This window comes from Hydra viridissima, unplaced genomic scaffold (genome assembly GCF_058129835.1).
Source record: "Hydra viridissima isolate aposymbiotic clone 2 unplaced genomic scaffold, HvirCarnegie_v1 scaffold_4, whole genome shotgun sequence".
NCBI lineage: Eukaryota > Metazoa > Cnidaria > Hydrozoa > Anthoathecata > Hydridae > Hydra > Hydra viridissima.
In genome coordinates, this window is record NW_028324303.1 from 5,633,750 (window position 1) to 5,652,361 (window position 18,612).

The following is an 18,612-nucleotide window of genomic DNA, read 5'->3' on the forward strand; positions in this document are numbered from 1 at the left end:
ATTGAACCTTTGGAGACGGACTGTTATTTTTCGGCAATTAAAATATGTTTTAACACTTTAAACACATTTAAAAAAAAAAAGAACGCCAGTTGGACCTGGGAGAAAAAGAGGATGGGAGTGGGAGGAAGTTTCCGAGTTTAATAAGAACACGGTTAAGAGTAAACATTGTGAACTGAAAATCAGTAACAAAGTGGAGGATGTTCGTGCACATTTAGAAAAATGCAAGACAAGGAAGAACCAAAAATATGAACCAGAATATAATGCTGTGTTGCTTGTATTGCTTCAGATAAGCCTAATTTCCACTCCAGTCAAGTAGGCTAAAACCTTCTAATCTGAAAGCTTTTGTTGTCAGAAAATCTACCAATCAGAAAGATTCTTATGATAAGCAGATTGCTTGCTTTTTCTTTAGCTCAAACCTATCATTCAACTCAGTTTATGGGCCAAAGTTTTAAAACTTTTGCTCACTTTTGCGGCCTGGATATGTTGAACCAAATTGCAAGAAATTAGAAGAGTCGCTGAATGATGTGTACAATGATCTTTCAATTCAGATTATTAAGAGTCTTGAGAATAAAAATAAACTGGTTATCTTCCATGATGGGTGGTCAAGCGTTTAGAATGATGCAATAATTGCCCATTTAGTTCATAATGGAAAGAAGGAGTTTTTTGAACAATATTGCTGACTCTGGAGCAGAAAAAAGAAAGCTGCAAATTATTGGTTTACGACCCTTCATGAAGCAATTTTAGAAATGAAAGCACAGTGTAGAAAAAATGTATTTGCTATCTGCACAAGTAATGAGGCATGATGGATCACCGCTACCTTGATGAGTGAAAAGCATTAATAGATCCAGTACTCAAGAACTCAGCTGAAGAGTGACTGGTAGAAAGAGACCCTTTTTCATTAATTTACTGTGTAAGCTAATTCTCAAGGACCAGGAAATGTTCCCCAAAGGTATATTCCCGTGTTCTCTGCAGAAAAAAATTAACTTATTCATATGGCGGTCAGTTGAAAAAGAGAAATCAGATTGTGTCTCTCACAATGAGAATTTATTCAAATTTCATGATTTCTTGGCATCTCTACAATTCTGTCCAGCCACTTCACCCTCCATTGAGAAATAGCTCTCAACATTTGGGTTCATCAGGACAAAGACCAAGAACCGGTTGGGTTCAGAGGCAATGATTTTGGTAAAGACCTACATAACTCTAATGATTTGGCAAATATATTGAAATATAAAAAAGTACAAAAAAGTGAATAAACAAACAACTAAATAAAATACAACTAAATCATAGTAAAGTTTGAATGAAATGAATTCGGCAGTGAATATGAATATTAGTAAAACTAAAATGTTGATATGCTTTTATGCAATGAGTTAAAGATGTGTTCTCCAGACTCCAAGTGTTCCTGAACATTTGGAGTCTGGAGAACACATCTTTGGAGGCATGAAATACAACTCATTTCTCAAGAAAAGACATTAGTATCATTCTTTGGAAAGTAATATATACTTTTTCATAAAAATGAATATTTTGAAAGAATATAAACTTGATTTAATCGCAATTAATCCATATTTTTATGATATTATTGGTTTAAGCTTGCAAAAATATATTGCTTAAGATTTGAAGGTGAGAAAAGTTTGTTTTTTATAGAAAAAAACTCTAAAAACTCAAAAAAACACTTTTTAAACTGTTTTTTTAGGAAGGTTTTTTTTTAGATGGTTTTTTAATGCCAACCCTGCTTTTAGGGCATGTTGTGTAAGAAAACACGTTTCAAATTAGTTTAATATTTATCTCTGATACCAAGGAATCAATGCAATTAATAAATCTGAAACTAAACACGAAATATTGGATTCCAAAACAAAAATCAGAGTCAACTTCGTTTTTTAAACACGAGATCTTCTTACACTCTTAACAGTTAACATATTCAAAAAAAAACTCACTTAAGACAACCGAGTCGGCCGCATAAACTCATTTTTATGGCTGTGATAGGATCAATTCCTTCACGATTAATTCACCGATGTAGTAAAATAAATTTGCTAGATACAACACTGCGCAACCCTATTCGTAATATTGTTAAAAATGAAGTTATTCGACAAACGCAATACCTCATTTAAGTTCTAAGATGATTTAAATAATTTTTTTATTATTATTATTAACAGATGCACAAAAGAAATTTTATTTCTGGTAAATAGATATCCAGTTGATGTCCTTTTACAACACGAAATATTTGTCACATAATATTAATTGCTGATTAATTTTTAAACGATAGAAAACAATAATAAAGACATATACATTTATAGTTTTATTTAGTACTAAGTGTTCTAAAATTTTAAGTAAATTTTGAATAAAATTGTTTTTTTTTTTCCTCCTTTTAAAGAAAATCTTATAGTAACTTGTATGCTGAAAATGAGAATACGAGCCTGATTTAAAAAGCTTTAGTGTATAATTACGAAAAGTGCGGTCATGCCGTTTATTTGGGGGTCAAAAATAAAACAATTTTAGAGCATTAAAGTCAACCGCAACGTTTTTTCAGTAAACTTGTGCGTTATTTAATTTGCATCTATGCTGCAAATTTCCTTTATTACATCATCAAGCGTGATTTTTCTTCGAAACAAGGCTACTTTGCGGTTTATCCTAAACTAAATACGTTAGTGTCTTTATTTTTTGAAAATGGATTTGATTTCCGTAAAAATTTTGATTTGTGGGAAAAAGAAAATCAAGTGTAAAAAATTTTACGACTTTGAAAACTGTTTTAATGTTTACAGCGATCAGTTCAATTTAAGAGTAGAGAATGCATGTGTTTAAAGATGTTTTTACACACGAAGATGTATTTTCCGATGCTTTCAGCTACAACATCGATGAAACAGATTTATTTTACGTAGTGGAAGGCAAGATAATTTCGGAGCACGAAGGAATAGACGATTCATTGATCAGCGCAAACAAGTCTTCATTGGCTAAAGGTTTATACTATTTATAGCTACTCGTGTCGCTAGAGCACAGATCTTCAACATAATTAAATTATAAAAAATTTTAAAATTGCATTTCATTGTTTTCCCATTTTTATTTTAAAAAATTAACTTTTTTTTTAGCACAAAAGTTGCATGACACGGATTTACTCTTTCCCGATATAATTCGTTCGAATCAGTTAGATTGCATAAAATCCATCGATAGCAAAGAGCATCTCCAAAAGCTAATGCGAGCTTACGTTGTCAAGTTGCTAGGTTTTTTAAAAGATGAAAAACGTGTGACTTATGTTAGAGAAAACATGGATAACGCAATAAAAAGATTATTTATTGATCGCTACAGTGATAAGCTAAGATTTTACGAAACAGAAGGTAACGCAGTAGATTTGGAAGGAATGATTATTATTTACGAACAAGACGATCCTTACGGTGCTGAAGTAGTAGGCCATGGTTGCAAAATGTATGTATTTAAAGATGGCGTTTACAACGAAAGTGTCTAATTTTGCTTAAATTTTAATGACAAGTTCTTGAGCAACGGAATGCGATTTAAATCTTTTTGGCTCAATTTATAAGTTGATGAGATACTAACAACTGTATTTTTATGTAAAAAATCTTGACCTTCTTAATGGATGTAAAATATTTGTATTAATTTCTCTGCAATAAATAAAAAAATACTACGAAGTTACACTTCAGTAGACTCGTGAAAAATATGCAAAAGAGATGTATTTCGTTTTTAAAAATATTTACATCTCTTTTGTTAACATTTTAATTAAACAAATGTCAAAAATTATTTATCGATTTATTCGACTTCATGGACAGTACTTCTGATCACAGCTATAAAGTCACTTCTTATCTCATCTCAAATAGAACTTAGGGTACACATATTTTAAGTGTATCGAGTGGTGTTTTTCGATTGCAACCAGTGAGATTCGAGACATTTTACTCAAAATAACAAATGAAATATAATTGTATGAAAAAGTTGATCTTTAAATTTTTAGATTATTTTCCAATAAGTGTTTTCATATTTTCGTATTTATGCAATATAAAACCTAATAACATTGAACTATCTAGTGAACAATCGGTACCGGTTTAGGCCGAAACAAGAACCAAAAATTCTAATTTCGGTAACCTTCGAAAATAGAACCTTCGTGCTCGTAAAAAGATTTAGAGATTTAAAACATTTTTGAAAACTATGTTTTAACCGTTGATTTCGGTTTCACTCAAATTTCAGTTCGGTTTCATTTAAAGCTTGAATTTTGGTTGTTCACTAGAGCTATTTTTTCATTAGTTAAAAACCATGCAAAACCATACGATTATCATATTTTGCGGTTTAGCAATATGGCTGCATTTAAAATGTCCGGCCCTCACCCCCCCCCCAAAAAAAAAAAAAAAAGAGCTGTAGGCGTGAGTGCAAATTTTCATTAAACAAGTATTTCTGAGTCGAACAATCAATAATCTTTGGATTACTTAACCTATAGAAACCTTTTTGTATAGGTAATTTCTACTAAAAGTAATTCATCTTTACTAATTTTTTATTGTATAAACTGATATATAATTGGTTGAAATGATGAAATATTTATACTTATAGTAAACGTTCTCCAATAAAAATTAGGTTCTGTGATTTACAATTCATAAGATGGATTATAATAAGTAGAAAAATGTTTTTTTTACCTTTCGCAATACGATATTCTGAAAGGCGACAAAAGATGCTACTAGATGGCACTAGCACAATTTTTTTAAGCACATTTGGAATCTCATTGTTTTTCCCCTGGAGCCTTCAATTAGTAACATAACTAATCGCGCCTGAGAACAAAGTTCGCGTAATTAAGTAATCAATTAAAAATGCAGTAAATGACTCTGACGAAAAAAATAAGGAAAACTCTATTACATTTCACCTTTAACCGTCTGAATGCAAGCCAAACATTTCACGGCAGAAACAGCATGTTTTTTACAACAATCATTCATGCATACAGAGCAAGTCATAGTCTTCATTTGATTTTTACTTATTGTACAATCGTAGACTCACTTTTTTTTTTTTTACTTCGTGCTCTGCATCCCCCAGGTCAACTTGTTTGTACCAAGAAAGAAATATTTTGATATCAACTGGAAGAGAGATCTTATTGGCCCTTTCTTCCAAATGCGCCTTTTTATTCCTTATTATCACTCTCATCAAGAATAGATTTTAAAGAAAGTGGCCAGTCTTTCAAAAACACGCGCCGACGTTTTCTTCCGCGCACCTTGCAATATACAAAACAAAAGCATTGATACCCACAATATGTATTACATGAAAAAAAATGCGCTAAGGCCATGGGTTCTCTTTAACACAGAATAATTACCGTAATGCTGATCTGCCAAATCTACTCCATAGGTTGTGGAATTATAGTACAGCATAATTTCCGATTTTTTCGTACCACTGTCGATTGCACCATCATGATGCATTGTCGACTATAAATTCGGTGACTTAATTTTTTTGAACGACGCGAGAGTAGCATCATCTTGAAAGCCAAACAACGACGACTGTGCTTCCTTCACTTTGTTAGGAAAAAACTCCCCTGGAATTTATCTTTTGTTACAATGCAAAGTTCTGACTAGCCTTATTTTCTTCATTAACAGTTCGATTGCCAAAAAGTAACGATCACTATCATTTGCATCTATTTCGGAGCCCGTATCCTAATTACTTTATTCAGCTTCATCATCAGAGCTGGAGGAACCACCACCATGTTCCTCATCATCACTCTAATCAAGCGTAGCTTTCAAATGGTTATCATTGAGCACTCTCTGATACATTATTTACAAAAGTTATTGACAAAATTCTGCAAATAAAACAAAAAAGCAATGAAAAATTTTGTGAAAATAATTTAAGTAATGTAAACACTTGCACCTGAGAACAAAATTGTGTTTTCTACTTCGCGTCATACATCTGTTCACTCAGGCGACGGAGAAGAACTGATGATTTGAGAGTGAACAAGAATGTAAAAGAAGAGTTGCTCTTAGGATAAATGTCGCATCAAGTCCGTAAGTAAGGTAGAAAAAAAATTTTCCAAGGCTGACCTGAGAGCCGTGAATAAAGTCACGTGCGCGAGTAGTTACGGTTTAACTATTTAAACTAGGGAATGTCCGGGTCCCGATAGGAACCGAACGAGTCCCGACCCGAACGGGTATCGGACACCGATAAAAGCTAAAAATAGTTTTATCGGACTCCGATTACCCGAACGGGTATTACCCAATAAGGCCGATAAAATCGGGTAGTCGAACTTTTTTCATACCCGACCCGACTAAATCTTTCGGGTAATTTAAATAATCGGTTCCCGAAAGTTATTGATCCTATCGGTTCCTGAACCCGATTACCCGAACCGAACCCGATTACCCGAACGGCTCTGTCGGGTATTCTGTAAAAAAGGTCCATTTTGATTAAAGATAATTGATATTTCTAAAAATGTTACCAAAATGGAATATAACCGTAATAATCACAATAATTACATTTTCACTTGGCCTTTTGGCAGTTAAACAAAATTTAATATATTTCCTTATGCTACTCACGCCATTCGTTTGGCAAAATAACTTTATCTCAATCTTTATTTGAAATGCTCGACTCTAATTGGTAGTTACAAAAAACCCAAGGTAAGCCAAAACCAGTAAAAGCAATCGTAAAGCATCGTTGTGTGTCAGAATTGTTTCCTTTTCCTTTTCTTGAAACGATGTTAAAAAGGTTGTAATTTTAAAATTTTGAATTTAAAATCGGACGTGTGTAAAAGAGAAAAACATTTCAAATATGTTTGCTTGCCAGTCAAGTGCTCTGTCATCACAAAGTCTAGGCGATGATGATACTGAAAACGAAGAAGGAAGTGAATATGAAAAAGAAAATCCAACACTTTCTTCAGATCCAAATGACACACTTCCCTCTGAAAGCGAAGCCAAAAAAACAGGTAATACCTTGTTTAATATAATTAGTTTAATTTCATTGCTTAGTGCTTGTAAATTTTTTCACAGGGTGCTAATTACCTTTAAGGATTGCTTAAAGTTGTAAAAAATCAAGATACGATGGGAGGCATTCAAAGTTTTGTTTAAAGTTAATTTTAATCGTATGGTTAATTATCTGCCTAATTTTTATTAAATTTTTCATCTTAGATGTCTGCCCAAAACTGAAGCGTTCCCGTACTCAAGGAAGTGAGGAAAGAGGTGCACGACAGAAACGCTCCCTAATTTGGCAGTATTTCCGGGAACCAACTGATTCAGAAAAAGGAGTTCATCAACTGTTGGGGAAATTCATTTGCTGCAAACTTTGTCCATGCAGTCGTTTGAATTTTTTGACGGCAAACAAATCATCAACATCGACTGGTTGGCGCCAGCTTCAGTCTCATCATCCGAAGCAACTTCATCAAGAACAACTACTTTCGGTTTGAGAAAAAAATGTTACTCAAATTCTGCTCGGAAACCAAAAGCTCGTCATCAATTCCAAATGAGGACCCGAATGATGACATCGAGGAAGCCCCTGTTGACGCAATTAACATTATGGACATGTATGACATTGAAGAAGACAAAGAACTTGTCGAAAATGATTTTTTAAAATTTGGTTCAGAACTCTTCCGATTTATTTCTTGCTAAGAAACTTATGAAAACAGTCACCGAATCAGTACATCTCCAAACTTTGAATGTTTATTTTAACCACTGTTAAGTAAAAATTCTAAAGTGAAATTGCTATACTTGCCAGTATTTTATTTTTCACATATATTTTCACATCATTTAACCTCTTTCATTTACTCATGTTGTTTAATTAACTGTGGACTTAAATTAAATATTTCATTAAGTAGCTCCCTGCTTAAGTAAGTTTAATTTAGTGCATTTTTTAAACTTTACATTAAACATTTTACAGACTCTTCCAAAGATGCTAAATTTACTGTAAGCAATAACTCATAGAAAAAATTTAGTGACTTTTAGCGATTTTCGCAATTTTTTAAAAACTTTTACTAAGTTTCGGGACCCGAACGGTAATAAAGTTAAAAACCGAACGGGTTCGGGTTTTCGGGAAAAAAAAAAAAGTTCAATACCCGAACGGGTACCCGATAATTTATCGGTTTCGGTTCCTTAGCTGTCGGTGCTCGATAACCCGTTTGATCATTGTTTCGGGTAATCGGGATATCGGGTATTTAGCGGGTTTATACCCGAACGGGTTCGGGACTTGAAAAATTTTTTGAAATTACCCGTTCGGCGGCCGAACGGGACCCGATGACTTTCCCTAATTTAAACAGCAGTGGAATTAAAATTAGTGTAATTATAACAACATTAAATTTTTTTCTTCTGGAATTTGGGTCAGTATTATATTTACTAAGTTTCTACCTAATGATGCGATCAATACATTTCATGAAAACAAGTTTCTTTTGTGAGCTATGTGAAAATAATTTTTACAACCTTTATTTTATTTTTGTAAGTTTAAATCAATACTTAAATTTTAAATTTTCAAACTGTGAAATCAAAATATTACAGACCAATAAAAATTGCGCAAGAGAATTAGAGTCTGGAAATTTTATCCTAGAAATTTTATGAGTTTAAGTTTACTTATTTTCAAGTTGCTGCTGGGTTCAGAATTTTCGAGACAGCAGTTTGTCATTAAATAGTATTGAAATTGTGAATTGTGCCAAGACTAAAAAATCAATTGTGGTGTTGGAAATATAAACAATGCTGCTTCAGAAATATTTGGAAAGTGCCCAGCTTTGGATTGAGTCAAAATGTATGCTGTTAGGATCTGATTAAACAAAGTACAACTAAAATTTAATTTCAAATTTAAAAACAAGTATCAACTTCTGATTGTTAAACATGGAAAACCCTTCAGATTGACAACTTGAAGAAAGTAAGCATTCTAAGTAAAAATGATTATTTTGAACATATTTAAAAAAACTGGAGCGAGATATAAATTGACGTTCTCATTAAGCTGATAAGCTTCATGGTGAGACTTCTCAGGTTGCTCTTAATGGAAAAGAGTGCCCAACTAAGTAATGGATCTTGTTTATTTATTTTTGGATAAAAGCAAAAGAAGAAAAAGTTTCTTCTTTTTTCCTTTGATCTAATTTCCTATTTGCGACACCTATTAGAATTTTTTATTTAGAGTTTTTATGTTTAAACAAGCATATCTTTTTGCTACTATTTGAAATCAAAATGGTCCCTATGAACATTAAAGTTTTAAAAACTTTCCTTAATCAGTTTTTGTTACAGTATGAAAGGCCAAAGGCCGATTATTTCTAAAACGTTTAAAATTTTTTGTTTATTTGAGAGCCACCTAGATCTTCATAGATTAGCGTATGCAAATGAGAAACGTTGAAAATTCATCCACCGCGCAAGATTGCAATGGTACTAGAAACCTGATTGATTGAAATTGAGGGGATGGAACTGAGAATATGGTTAGGAAGATTGATATGGGAATAAGAGGGAACAATAAAACAAGTGTTTTTATCTTAGAGATTTGAAAAGTACTCGGTAAAATAGGATGAAGTTGAAATATAAATTCGTTTACTTCTACTAAAGTATGTTGAATACACACTACTACAATACTATTATTCATATTTTGTTATATATTTTGTTATATATCATATGTTGAAAATTGTATAACTTTCATCATCTTGTATTAGCTTTTAGTAACTTTGTCCTCTCTGTAAAATTAATGAAACTTAGTAAGTTTTGTCTTTTAAGAAAAAATCTCCACTACTTTAGTAACAAATAAAATTGATTTTCTAAAGATTTGTTTTCATGACCTGTAAAAATGGTCTGCAATTACGGGCCTCTTATTACAAAATCCTATTATGCATTAAATTAAACAAACTATATCTACATAAGTTAAAGAAATTATCGACTTTTTAGCAAAGACTCGTGAAGCTTCACGAGTTTGTGCAAAAAAATGTAAGTTTTTGTTATAAAGATCCAAGTGTTCTTTATTCTTTCATATCTGCTAATAGATCAATTCAAAAGAAAAATTGAAGTTTGTAAGTAAAACTTAAGCTGGTAAATAAAAAAAAGCATTTTTTGGTAATCCGGACCTGCTTGAGCCAACTCTTGAAAGCAATTTTGTATGAAGCGTCTTGACTTTTTTTTTGTTTTAAAAATGCCATCAATTTATTGGTTTAGAAAATGTCTTCGTCTGCATGACAATCCTGCATTAGTGTTTGCTTTAAAAAATAGTGATTTTGTTTACCCAGTGTTCGTCTTAGATCCATATTTTGTTAAAAACGGAAATGTAGGACCAAATCGATGGAGATTTCTTTTTCAATCATTAACTGATTTAGACAAAAACTTAAAACTGAGAAATTCACAATTGTTCGTCTTAAATGGAAATCCTTTAGAAGTATTAGAACAAAAAGTTCGAGAATGGAAAGTTAATTTGATTTGCTTTGAAAGTGATTCTGAACCTTATTCTAAAATGAGAGATAGTAAATTGGAAGAGCTGATCAAATCCAAAAATTTGAATGTTAAAATTGTCCAGATGTCATCTCACACCTTGTATAATTTAAATGAGTTATACACTAAAAATAAGAAGCAACTTTGTACTAGGTATTCTTCATTTTTAAAACTGATTCAAGGAATGGGAGAGCCAGAAGAACCAATAGATGATGCTGTTACATTTAATTTTCCTACTTTACCATCAGTAGTGCCACAAATAGGAGAAAATCTTGATATATCAACTATGCTTGATCTAGCATTCATTGGAATTAAAGAAAGTGATTGTGGAGTATGCATTTATCCTGGAGGTGAGAGTGAAGCTTTAAAAAGAATGGAGCAAAAACTCTCTGATATTAACTGGGTATGTAATTTCCAAAAACCTTCAACCAGCCCTAACACGATAGAACCTTCTACCACAGTTCTGAGTCCATATCTTAAGTTTGGTAATTTAAGTGTTAGGCTGTTTTACAAAAGACTAAAAAGTATATATCAAAAAAGGACAAATGGAAAATATTCAAAGCCTCCTGTTTCACTTGAAGGGCAACTTTTATGGCGTGAGTTCTTTTACTTTAATGGTGCTTTTTGTGCTAATTTTAGTTCTATAAAAGGAAACCCAATATGTAAAAAAATAGATTGGGATGAAAATGAAGAATATTTCAATTGCTGGAAGAATGCCAAAACTGGTTTTCCATTTATTGATGCAATCATGACACAACTTAGACAAGAAGGTTGGATACATCACTTAGCAAGACATGCTGTTGCTTGTTTTTTAACACGAGGAGATTTATACATTAGTTGGGAAAAAGGCATGGAAGTTTTTGAGAATCTTTTACTTGATGCCGATTGGAGTTTAAATGCTGGCAATTGGCAATGGCTTAGTGCATCTACTTTTTTTTATGAATACTGGAGAGTTTACAGCCCTATTACTTTTGGAAAGAAAACAGATCCAAATGGACTATTTATTAAAATGTATATTCCAGTTCTTTCAATGTACCCACCTAAATATATATATGAGCCATGGACTGCTCCTTTGTCTATTCAAAAACAGTGTAAATGCATTATAGGAAAAGATTATCCACATCCTATTGTTGATCATGCTATTGCAAGTAAAAAAAATATTGCTCGAATGAAGATGGCATATGAGAAAGGAAAGTCTTCTTCTTCTTCATTAAAAGAGCCGCAAAAAAAAAAAACCAAAACTTAAAGGAACATAATTGTTTTATTTCTTTAGTTTCTTGTTTGGGATGCAAAATTAAATCTGAGCTGTTCATCATCGTGTGTGTCTAAGTAATTTATTTAATTGTATAATCACTTTTACACAAAGCTACAGAAAAAGGATCACTATCCTTATCCTTATCCCAATACCTATTCTATTTAGGAATATGTTTTGATCATGTCACCTTTGGTTTAAACTTTTTTTGTCTGCCAAATTCAAAATCTTCTCAAATCAAATTATACCTATACTATTATTTCAGAAATCCCCCACTTACTATTTCACCAGATTATAATTTCACCAAGTTATCAGGGAAACATGAGAAGTCATGGTGTTCTCATTTTTTAGTCGCAAAAGAGATTCCACTCAATAGTGGGAATATTTAATGTCACTTGGTAGTGCCTTAGGAATATCACCATGAAGTGGCTTTTGAAATGAAAAGATAGATGGGTCACATTGCTCCAAAACTTTTTGCAAATTTGGTTGCATTGTTAACGCCTAACAAAAGTGTTTATAGCATTACATAAATGTAATACACATCAAAGTTACATTAGAAAAGATACAAAGGTTTTCTTCAAGAAAAATACTGGCGCTGATTTTACTATGATAATTGTTTTCAATTACAAGAGCAGTCATATTCGTGAAATATTTGGCATAAATTGCAACAGTAAAGATTTTTTAGGGTTGTTCCTAATAAACACTTTAAACTTAAGCTTGATGGGCACAGCTATGATTATTTATAATAATTGTGAATTACCAAATTATAATGCGAAATAGAATTGGTAAACAGATTCAATATATCTTAGAATCTTTCTACTTGTTTTAAATTGTTGGTTATTTAGTATTAAAAATAATATATCATTTATGTTCTTTTAGATTGCACAAAGCTGTACAAAAAGACATCTTATTTTATAATTTATGAGTACACAGGGCTCACGTAACACTTTTTTAGATAAAGGGGCCACATTTCATTAATACTTCTAGATAAAATCAAAATAATTTTGCAAGTTTTTAAGGTCCGTTTTCTCAAAATTTTTAAGTTACGCAACTTATCTCTGTCCGCTGGAGATAAAAACAGCAGTAAAATGCCTTAAAATTTTGGGAGAAAATATATATAAAAAATATGAGATAGTGGTTTAAAAATCAAGTTTAAAAATTTTTCAAAAATGTATTTCTAGTTGGTTTTGAGTCAATGAACTTCTGTGTATTGCGTTAGCAATACTTCTTCTGTAAGAAAATATTGCTAATGGGTTTAATCGCTTTTGCTACAATAGATCGAAGCCAAGTTTTCGATCTATGTGCAAACGAGAAAGATCGTTCACGGGTGGCACCTGCACCAATGAGAAGTAGTTGCATCAAGTTAATTACATTTCCTATAAGGCTAAGTTCGGCTTAGCTCAATTCGGGAATGATCTTGTTTTTTAAACTCCTAAAAGAGACTTTTACACTTGCAAAAGGTATGCGAAAAATCAGAGGCTCTGCACGCAAACCTGAAAGTCGAGATCATCTTTATATTTCATCGATTTTTTCGTTTTAGTCTAGTAGTTTTCAGAATTAATAACTTTAAAATCGAGACAATTATGCACAATGCAACAGTTTAATTTTCGATTTTGATTTTTTTAGGCTGGTGCGAAACACACATGATCGTACTTATTCATAACTGATTTTTTTCAGTTATAAAAGAATTACTTTACTAAAAAGTGAGAGGGCCATGGGTTCCCTCGCTCCCTGCCAGCTTAGGCCCTTTTAGTATAGAATTCTATATTATTTAAATGTTGATAATAATTTATACACACATATTATACATTATGCACAAATATTACAATTGTAAAAGTGCACGTGGAGTATATTTCTATTTTTAGCCAAAAGGAAAAAATGTTTAGAGAGTTCAAGAAACGTCAAATAGCATCTTTATTAAGTAATCGACATTCAGCACAGAAAAAAGGAAAACAAATTAATTAAGGCAAGGACGTAGTGCTAAGATTTGTTAGGAATAGTAAAAACTATCGATCAAATTGACATCACAATTTGAAAGGTTTGCCGGCTAAACACGGAAAAAATAGATTTCAAAAGTAGCAACTTATAAAAACATCAGCTGTCGACAAACGGTCAATAATCTGTAGCTGAAAGTTTTCCAGAAAAAATTTATCAAATGAAACTTTCAAAAAAGTATTTAGCTAATTCAACAAGACAATGGATTGTTATTTCAACAAGACATCGCCAATTTGTACAATGCTAATTCATCAAAAGAATAGTTTAAAGAGCAAATTATTCCAATAATGACATAACCTCTCGACTATCCTAACCTGAAGTCATAAGAGACCAATAGGGGATTGCTTACTAGAATAGTTTAAATCAATGATGGATTATTTTAAACTGTAAGTATAATTAAGACTGCTCTTGAAGACACATAGCTTAAATTTCCAATCATAAATATTTATTCTCATAACTTTGATGACAGTGTATTTCAAGCCATTTATGAGTATGAGATTTTAATCTGCATTAAGTTTTTGAGATATGTCAGTATAGTTTTGTTGAGCAAAAACTTCTATATTTTGAGGAATCTTGTAAATTGCTTCAAAAAGAATTAGAAGAAAATAAGACGGATGAATCAACCGCCTCCCATTTAAAACAGTTCATTATTCTTCCGTTTCTAATATTCCATTAGTCTATGGTTTGTAAGACTAAATTTGTCATATTTTTTCAAACAAATAATAACAAAAAACATTCTTGGCACATGTTCTTTTTTGTGCTGCCATTTACAAAAGAACTGTGCAGAGCAATCCTAATATATATTGATAAAATTTGAACTTTTTGATTTTTAAATTTGGGAGTAACTTTTAATTAACTTTAGGTGAGCTGTTTGCCATTCTAAAACTAGACAATGTTTTCTTTACCCTGCTTAGTTAAATGATTAATTTAGTTGTTTACAATTTATTACAATAGTTTTAAAGTTTATGTGATGTATGATTATAAATTACTTTAAAGATATTATGTCGTTTAAAATACTATAAAACTAATAACCCATATCTCATTTCTAGTTACAATTCTGTGCAAATATGAGTTGATTTTTATGCCGTAACAATTATCTGGTGTTGGAAGAATAGGTGCAAATATGAGTTGATTTTTATGCCGTAACAATTATCTGGTGTTGGAGGAATAGGTTTGAATGGATATGGGGATGACTAAAGATTATAATAAAAGCGCTCTGACTTATTTCTAAAACAGTGCGTATTACAATTTGCACGCTATATTTTCTACTATATGTAATAATAACAATTCTTTTCCAACTTCAAGCTTAACTCGATTGCGGAAATCGGGTTATTCTAAATAATCGCTTAAATTACCGATATCTTCTATAATAAAATAGTTTATTAAGTATTTTTATCGAGACTTAACCGTCCCGCGCTCTGAGTGCAATCAATCAAATTACAAAAGTACCAATTATGAAGGTATTTCTTAACAAACTCCCTTCTACTTCATTTAATTGAAGAAGTACTTATTTACTTCTAGAAATAAATTGACGAGCAATTTTTACTAGTAAATAATGAATCATTTTAGGCTGCTACATCGGTCATATAAAATAAATCCAATACTTTTACTGTTGACGTCATTTCGATCAAAACTTTTTTTAAACCTTGAACCAAAAAAACTGTGTGTGAAATAAATCCGTTCGGCAACTTTTTTCTACTTCTATTTATTTCATTGTGATCAACAATTAAATGTAATGCTAAATATATTTTTAGGGTTTCTAGATTATTTAGGTTCCAGCTCCGTGAAAGAACTTTTTTTCTTTGTTTTTCTCACGAAACTTTTTTTATTTGATATTCCCTGAACCACTTTTATAGAGCTTAATTATTTTAAAAATCTACTAAAACTAGTATTAAAGCAAATATCATATAAAAAGGTAAAGTGATATTTTATTTTACAAATCCAGATAGACACCAGAGTTTGAACATAAAAAAAATGACGGACGCAACAGCTCATTCATCAGCTAAGACATTTTCATAAATTAAATCTGCTAATATAAAAAAAGCTGATTGTAAAACTTTAACGAGTGCTGAAATACCCTATTAACAGTAACTGAGTGTGTCCGAAATAGGTACTTAAAAAAATGCTTGCTGTAACTGTAGTCATTTGCTGTAGTACAGTTTGCTGCGCTTTATTGTATTTTATCCTTAAGTATCTATTTTTAAACTTCTTGCTAAGTCAATAATATTGGAGTAAGTTGAAACTCCCTCGAAAAACTCGACGCAGAGTTTTATTTAAAATCGAAGGATTTTAAAAAAAAATCTGCGACGATTTTTTTTGAAGTGAGTGAGCAGATATTCTAATTTAAAAGTTTAGCAGCCTCTCATTACAATATTTTATTAGTTCTTAGGAGAACTCTCTTTTTATCAATTGCGGGGTTGTCTTTTTTACGATGTTAAGTAGTTCATATGCGGGATTCCCACCATAAGATCTTTCTAGACGAATGAGAGCCTAGGAGTGCTTTAAAAATTAAATTCGTCACCGAGAGACTTGATCACATTTTTGTCATCTAGTTCAGTTTTTAAATAGTTTAGGTCTTATTTAATAATTAAATTATCAAATATTGTAAATATTAAAAAAACAAACAAAAAAAAAAAAAAACAACAGAAAATGAACTGCATATCTATATTTTCTTGGAACACTTTGTACTAAGTCCGATATTTGGTAATCAGGAAGTATAGTTGGTTAAACGAAAGCACCTGCCACACTTCGTTTAACCATAAGTCAGAAAAAATTGTCATTTAGGACTCTAATGACACTTAATCTGATAATTATAATTTCATTGTGAACACTTCAACCTTGATAAACTTGATTCAACCTTGACAAACCTGATTAAACCAGTTGGATGCTTTCCAGAGTGTGATAACTCTGTTGTTCTAAATAATGAAAAAAATTCCTGTCGTAAGTTTTACAACTTTTTAAGACTTTCTTTGAATTGTCAAGAATGCATCTTTGTGTTCTCTATATTCACCTCGAATGAAGTATTAAAAAATGCTAATGTAAAAAGTAAAAAATATAACTTTTTTGAAACAAATAGAAAAATGTTGATTGCTTTTCATCAAGTTGATAAAAAAGACAAACCTATCACTGACTTTTCAAGAATGTTAAATATTCCCTGCATAAATGAAAATTCAATATTTTGTATGCTGATGTAAATGCAGCATTTTTATACTTGATGTAACATGCAATAGCTTGTATGCTAATGTATTGAACTCACTCGAAGAGTCAGTTCAATACATCAGCGTACAAAAGTTCTATTACAGCATCAATGAAAGCAGCTGCCAAGAATATTAAGAAAAAATCAAAAGAGAAATTTGAATCTGGAAAAGCATTAGTAACTGTATCATTTAATAGGACTTAAAAACAGAGTCACAGTTTTTAAAATAGTGCTGTAACTGTTATAAGCTGTTGATGGTGAATAGATACTCAAGTGTTGAGGAAATATTTTTGTAGTTGTCAAATGTGGGAAGGTAAAAATGCTGATCTTAGTTATGGAAGCTTTGGAGATGGCTAACCAAACTCGCTCATAAAACTACGTCAAATATTCAATTGCTATGGAGGGTGCAGAAATCTTTTCTTGTTCGCTACTGTTATACAATATAATCTAGGAATTAGAGGTTCTCGTTTAAAGATGTTGCTATCAGTAAGCCCTATGAACAACGGACATTAAATGAACAGGAAAGGTTTTACCGAACGAAGAATAATATGCGCACTAATCTTTATAATTGTGCCAACTTTCACGACAAAGCAAAGCGCCATATTTTTTCTCTTTCAGGTCAAAATAGCAGTGTAATTAAAAAAAAGCAGAACAAAGTGAAGAATACGGCAGAATTTCCAAAGTTAGCATAACTATTTGGATTTATGAAATAGTTAAAAAAATTTTAATAACCTTAGTGACGATAATTTATAAAAGTAAAGTTTACATGGTGAAGCCCAAAAATGGAATGAAGGACTGAACAATATTATTTAGTTACATTGTCTAAAGATCTCAAAAGGTCAACATTAGAAATGGGTATGGCATTAGCAGTTTTGTATTTTAATAAAAGTATTGCAGAATGAAAATGCGTGCGATTTTAAATTTAAAAGTTGTTTCTATAACCGTCACCAGCTAAAAAAGATAAAAGACTAGTTCAAATATCACACGATTGGCTAAAGTAAGTTATTTAAATTCTTTAGGGTGATTTTAATATGTGCAGTTTACAAAATAGCACTACATTGTCAGTATCATTTTTTAGAGGATGATGGGAATTTTAATGTTGTAAATTTTTTTCTTCTTAGTTTTTGTTAATTTACAATAATTATCCAAAATATTACAAATATTTTTACTCAATTATGCTCATTCAATTTCGTTGATATATACTTATTGTCATATTTGGAAAGAGTGAGGTCATTGAATTTAATTTCTGAAGCTTTATTGTATTTCAAATTGCTTTTAATTCATCACTTTTTTCTGTATTTTTCAGTGAGCTTTATGTAATTTCAATTCTTATCACTTAGCATATAAATTTGAATATAAATTTGAATATAAATTTGAATATAAATTTGAATATAAATTTGAATATAAATTTGAATATAAATTTGAATATAAATTTGAATATAAATTTGAATATAAATTTGAATATAAATTTGAATATAAATTTGAATATAAATTTGAATATAAATTTGAATATAAATTTGAATATAAATTTGAATATAAATTTGAATATAAATTTGAATATAAATTTGAATATAAATTTGAAAATATCTGAAAGATCACTTTGTCACGTCTTTTGGTATATGGGGACGTTTGAGCTTCAATGCTCAATTCAGTTTCATTAAATATTACTGTTGAAGTTCTCTAGTGATGGTTTTTTAGGCTGGAGTACCTTATAGTAGGTATATACGAGCTGATCTCACCAGATGCACAGCGTTAGCTTTATGCTATAAATATTCGGTTTTGTCGTAGAAGTTGATGCACGGCCGGGTTTATCCCGAAGTATTATGCGC

The 18,612-nt window shown here is 31.2% G+C and overlaps 2 protein-coding genes across 2 annotated transcripts; both read left to right on the forward strand.

Annotated features, from left to right (window-relative positions):
- The first annotated feature begins 2,782 nt into the window (after positions 1–2,782).
- Positions 2,783–3,481, forward strand: LOC145183763 (translationally-controlled tumor protein homolog). The gene is made up of 2 exons (XM_080059214.2): positions 2,783–2,951; positions 3,081–3,481. Exons 1-2 carry the CDS (start codon positions 2,783–2,785, stop codon positions 3,452–3,454), a joined length of 543 nt encoding a protein of 180 aa, XP_079915340.2. The 3' UTR covers positions 3,455–3,481.
- Positions 3,482–9,983: 6,502 nt separating this feature from the next.
- On the forward strand, positions 9,984–13,549 carry LOC145183358 (cryptochrome-1-like). The gene is made up of 2 exons (XM_090085914.1): positions 9,984–12,377; positions 12,472–13,549. The coding sequence occupies exon 1, from the start codon at positions 10,015–10,017 to the stop codon at positions 11,584–11,586; it is 1,572 nt and encodes a 523-aa protein (XP_089942040.1). The 5' UTR covers positions 9,984–10,014; the 3' UTR covers positions 11,587–12,377; positions 12,472–13,549.
- Positions 13,550–18,612: the final 5,063 nt, after the last annotated feature.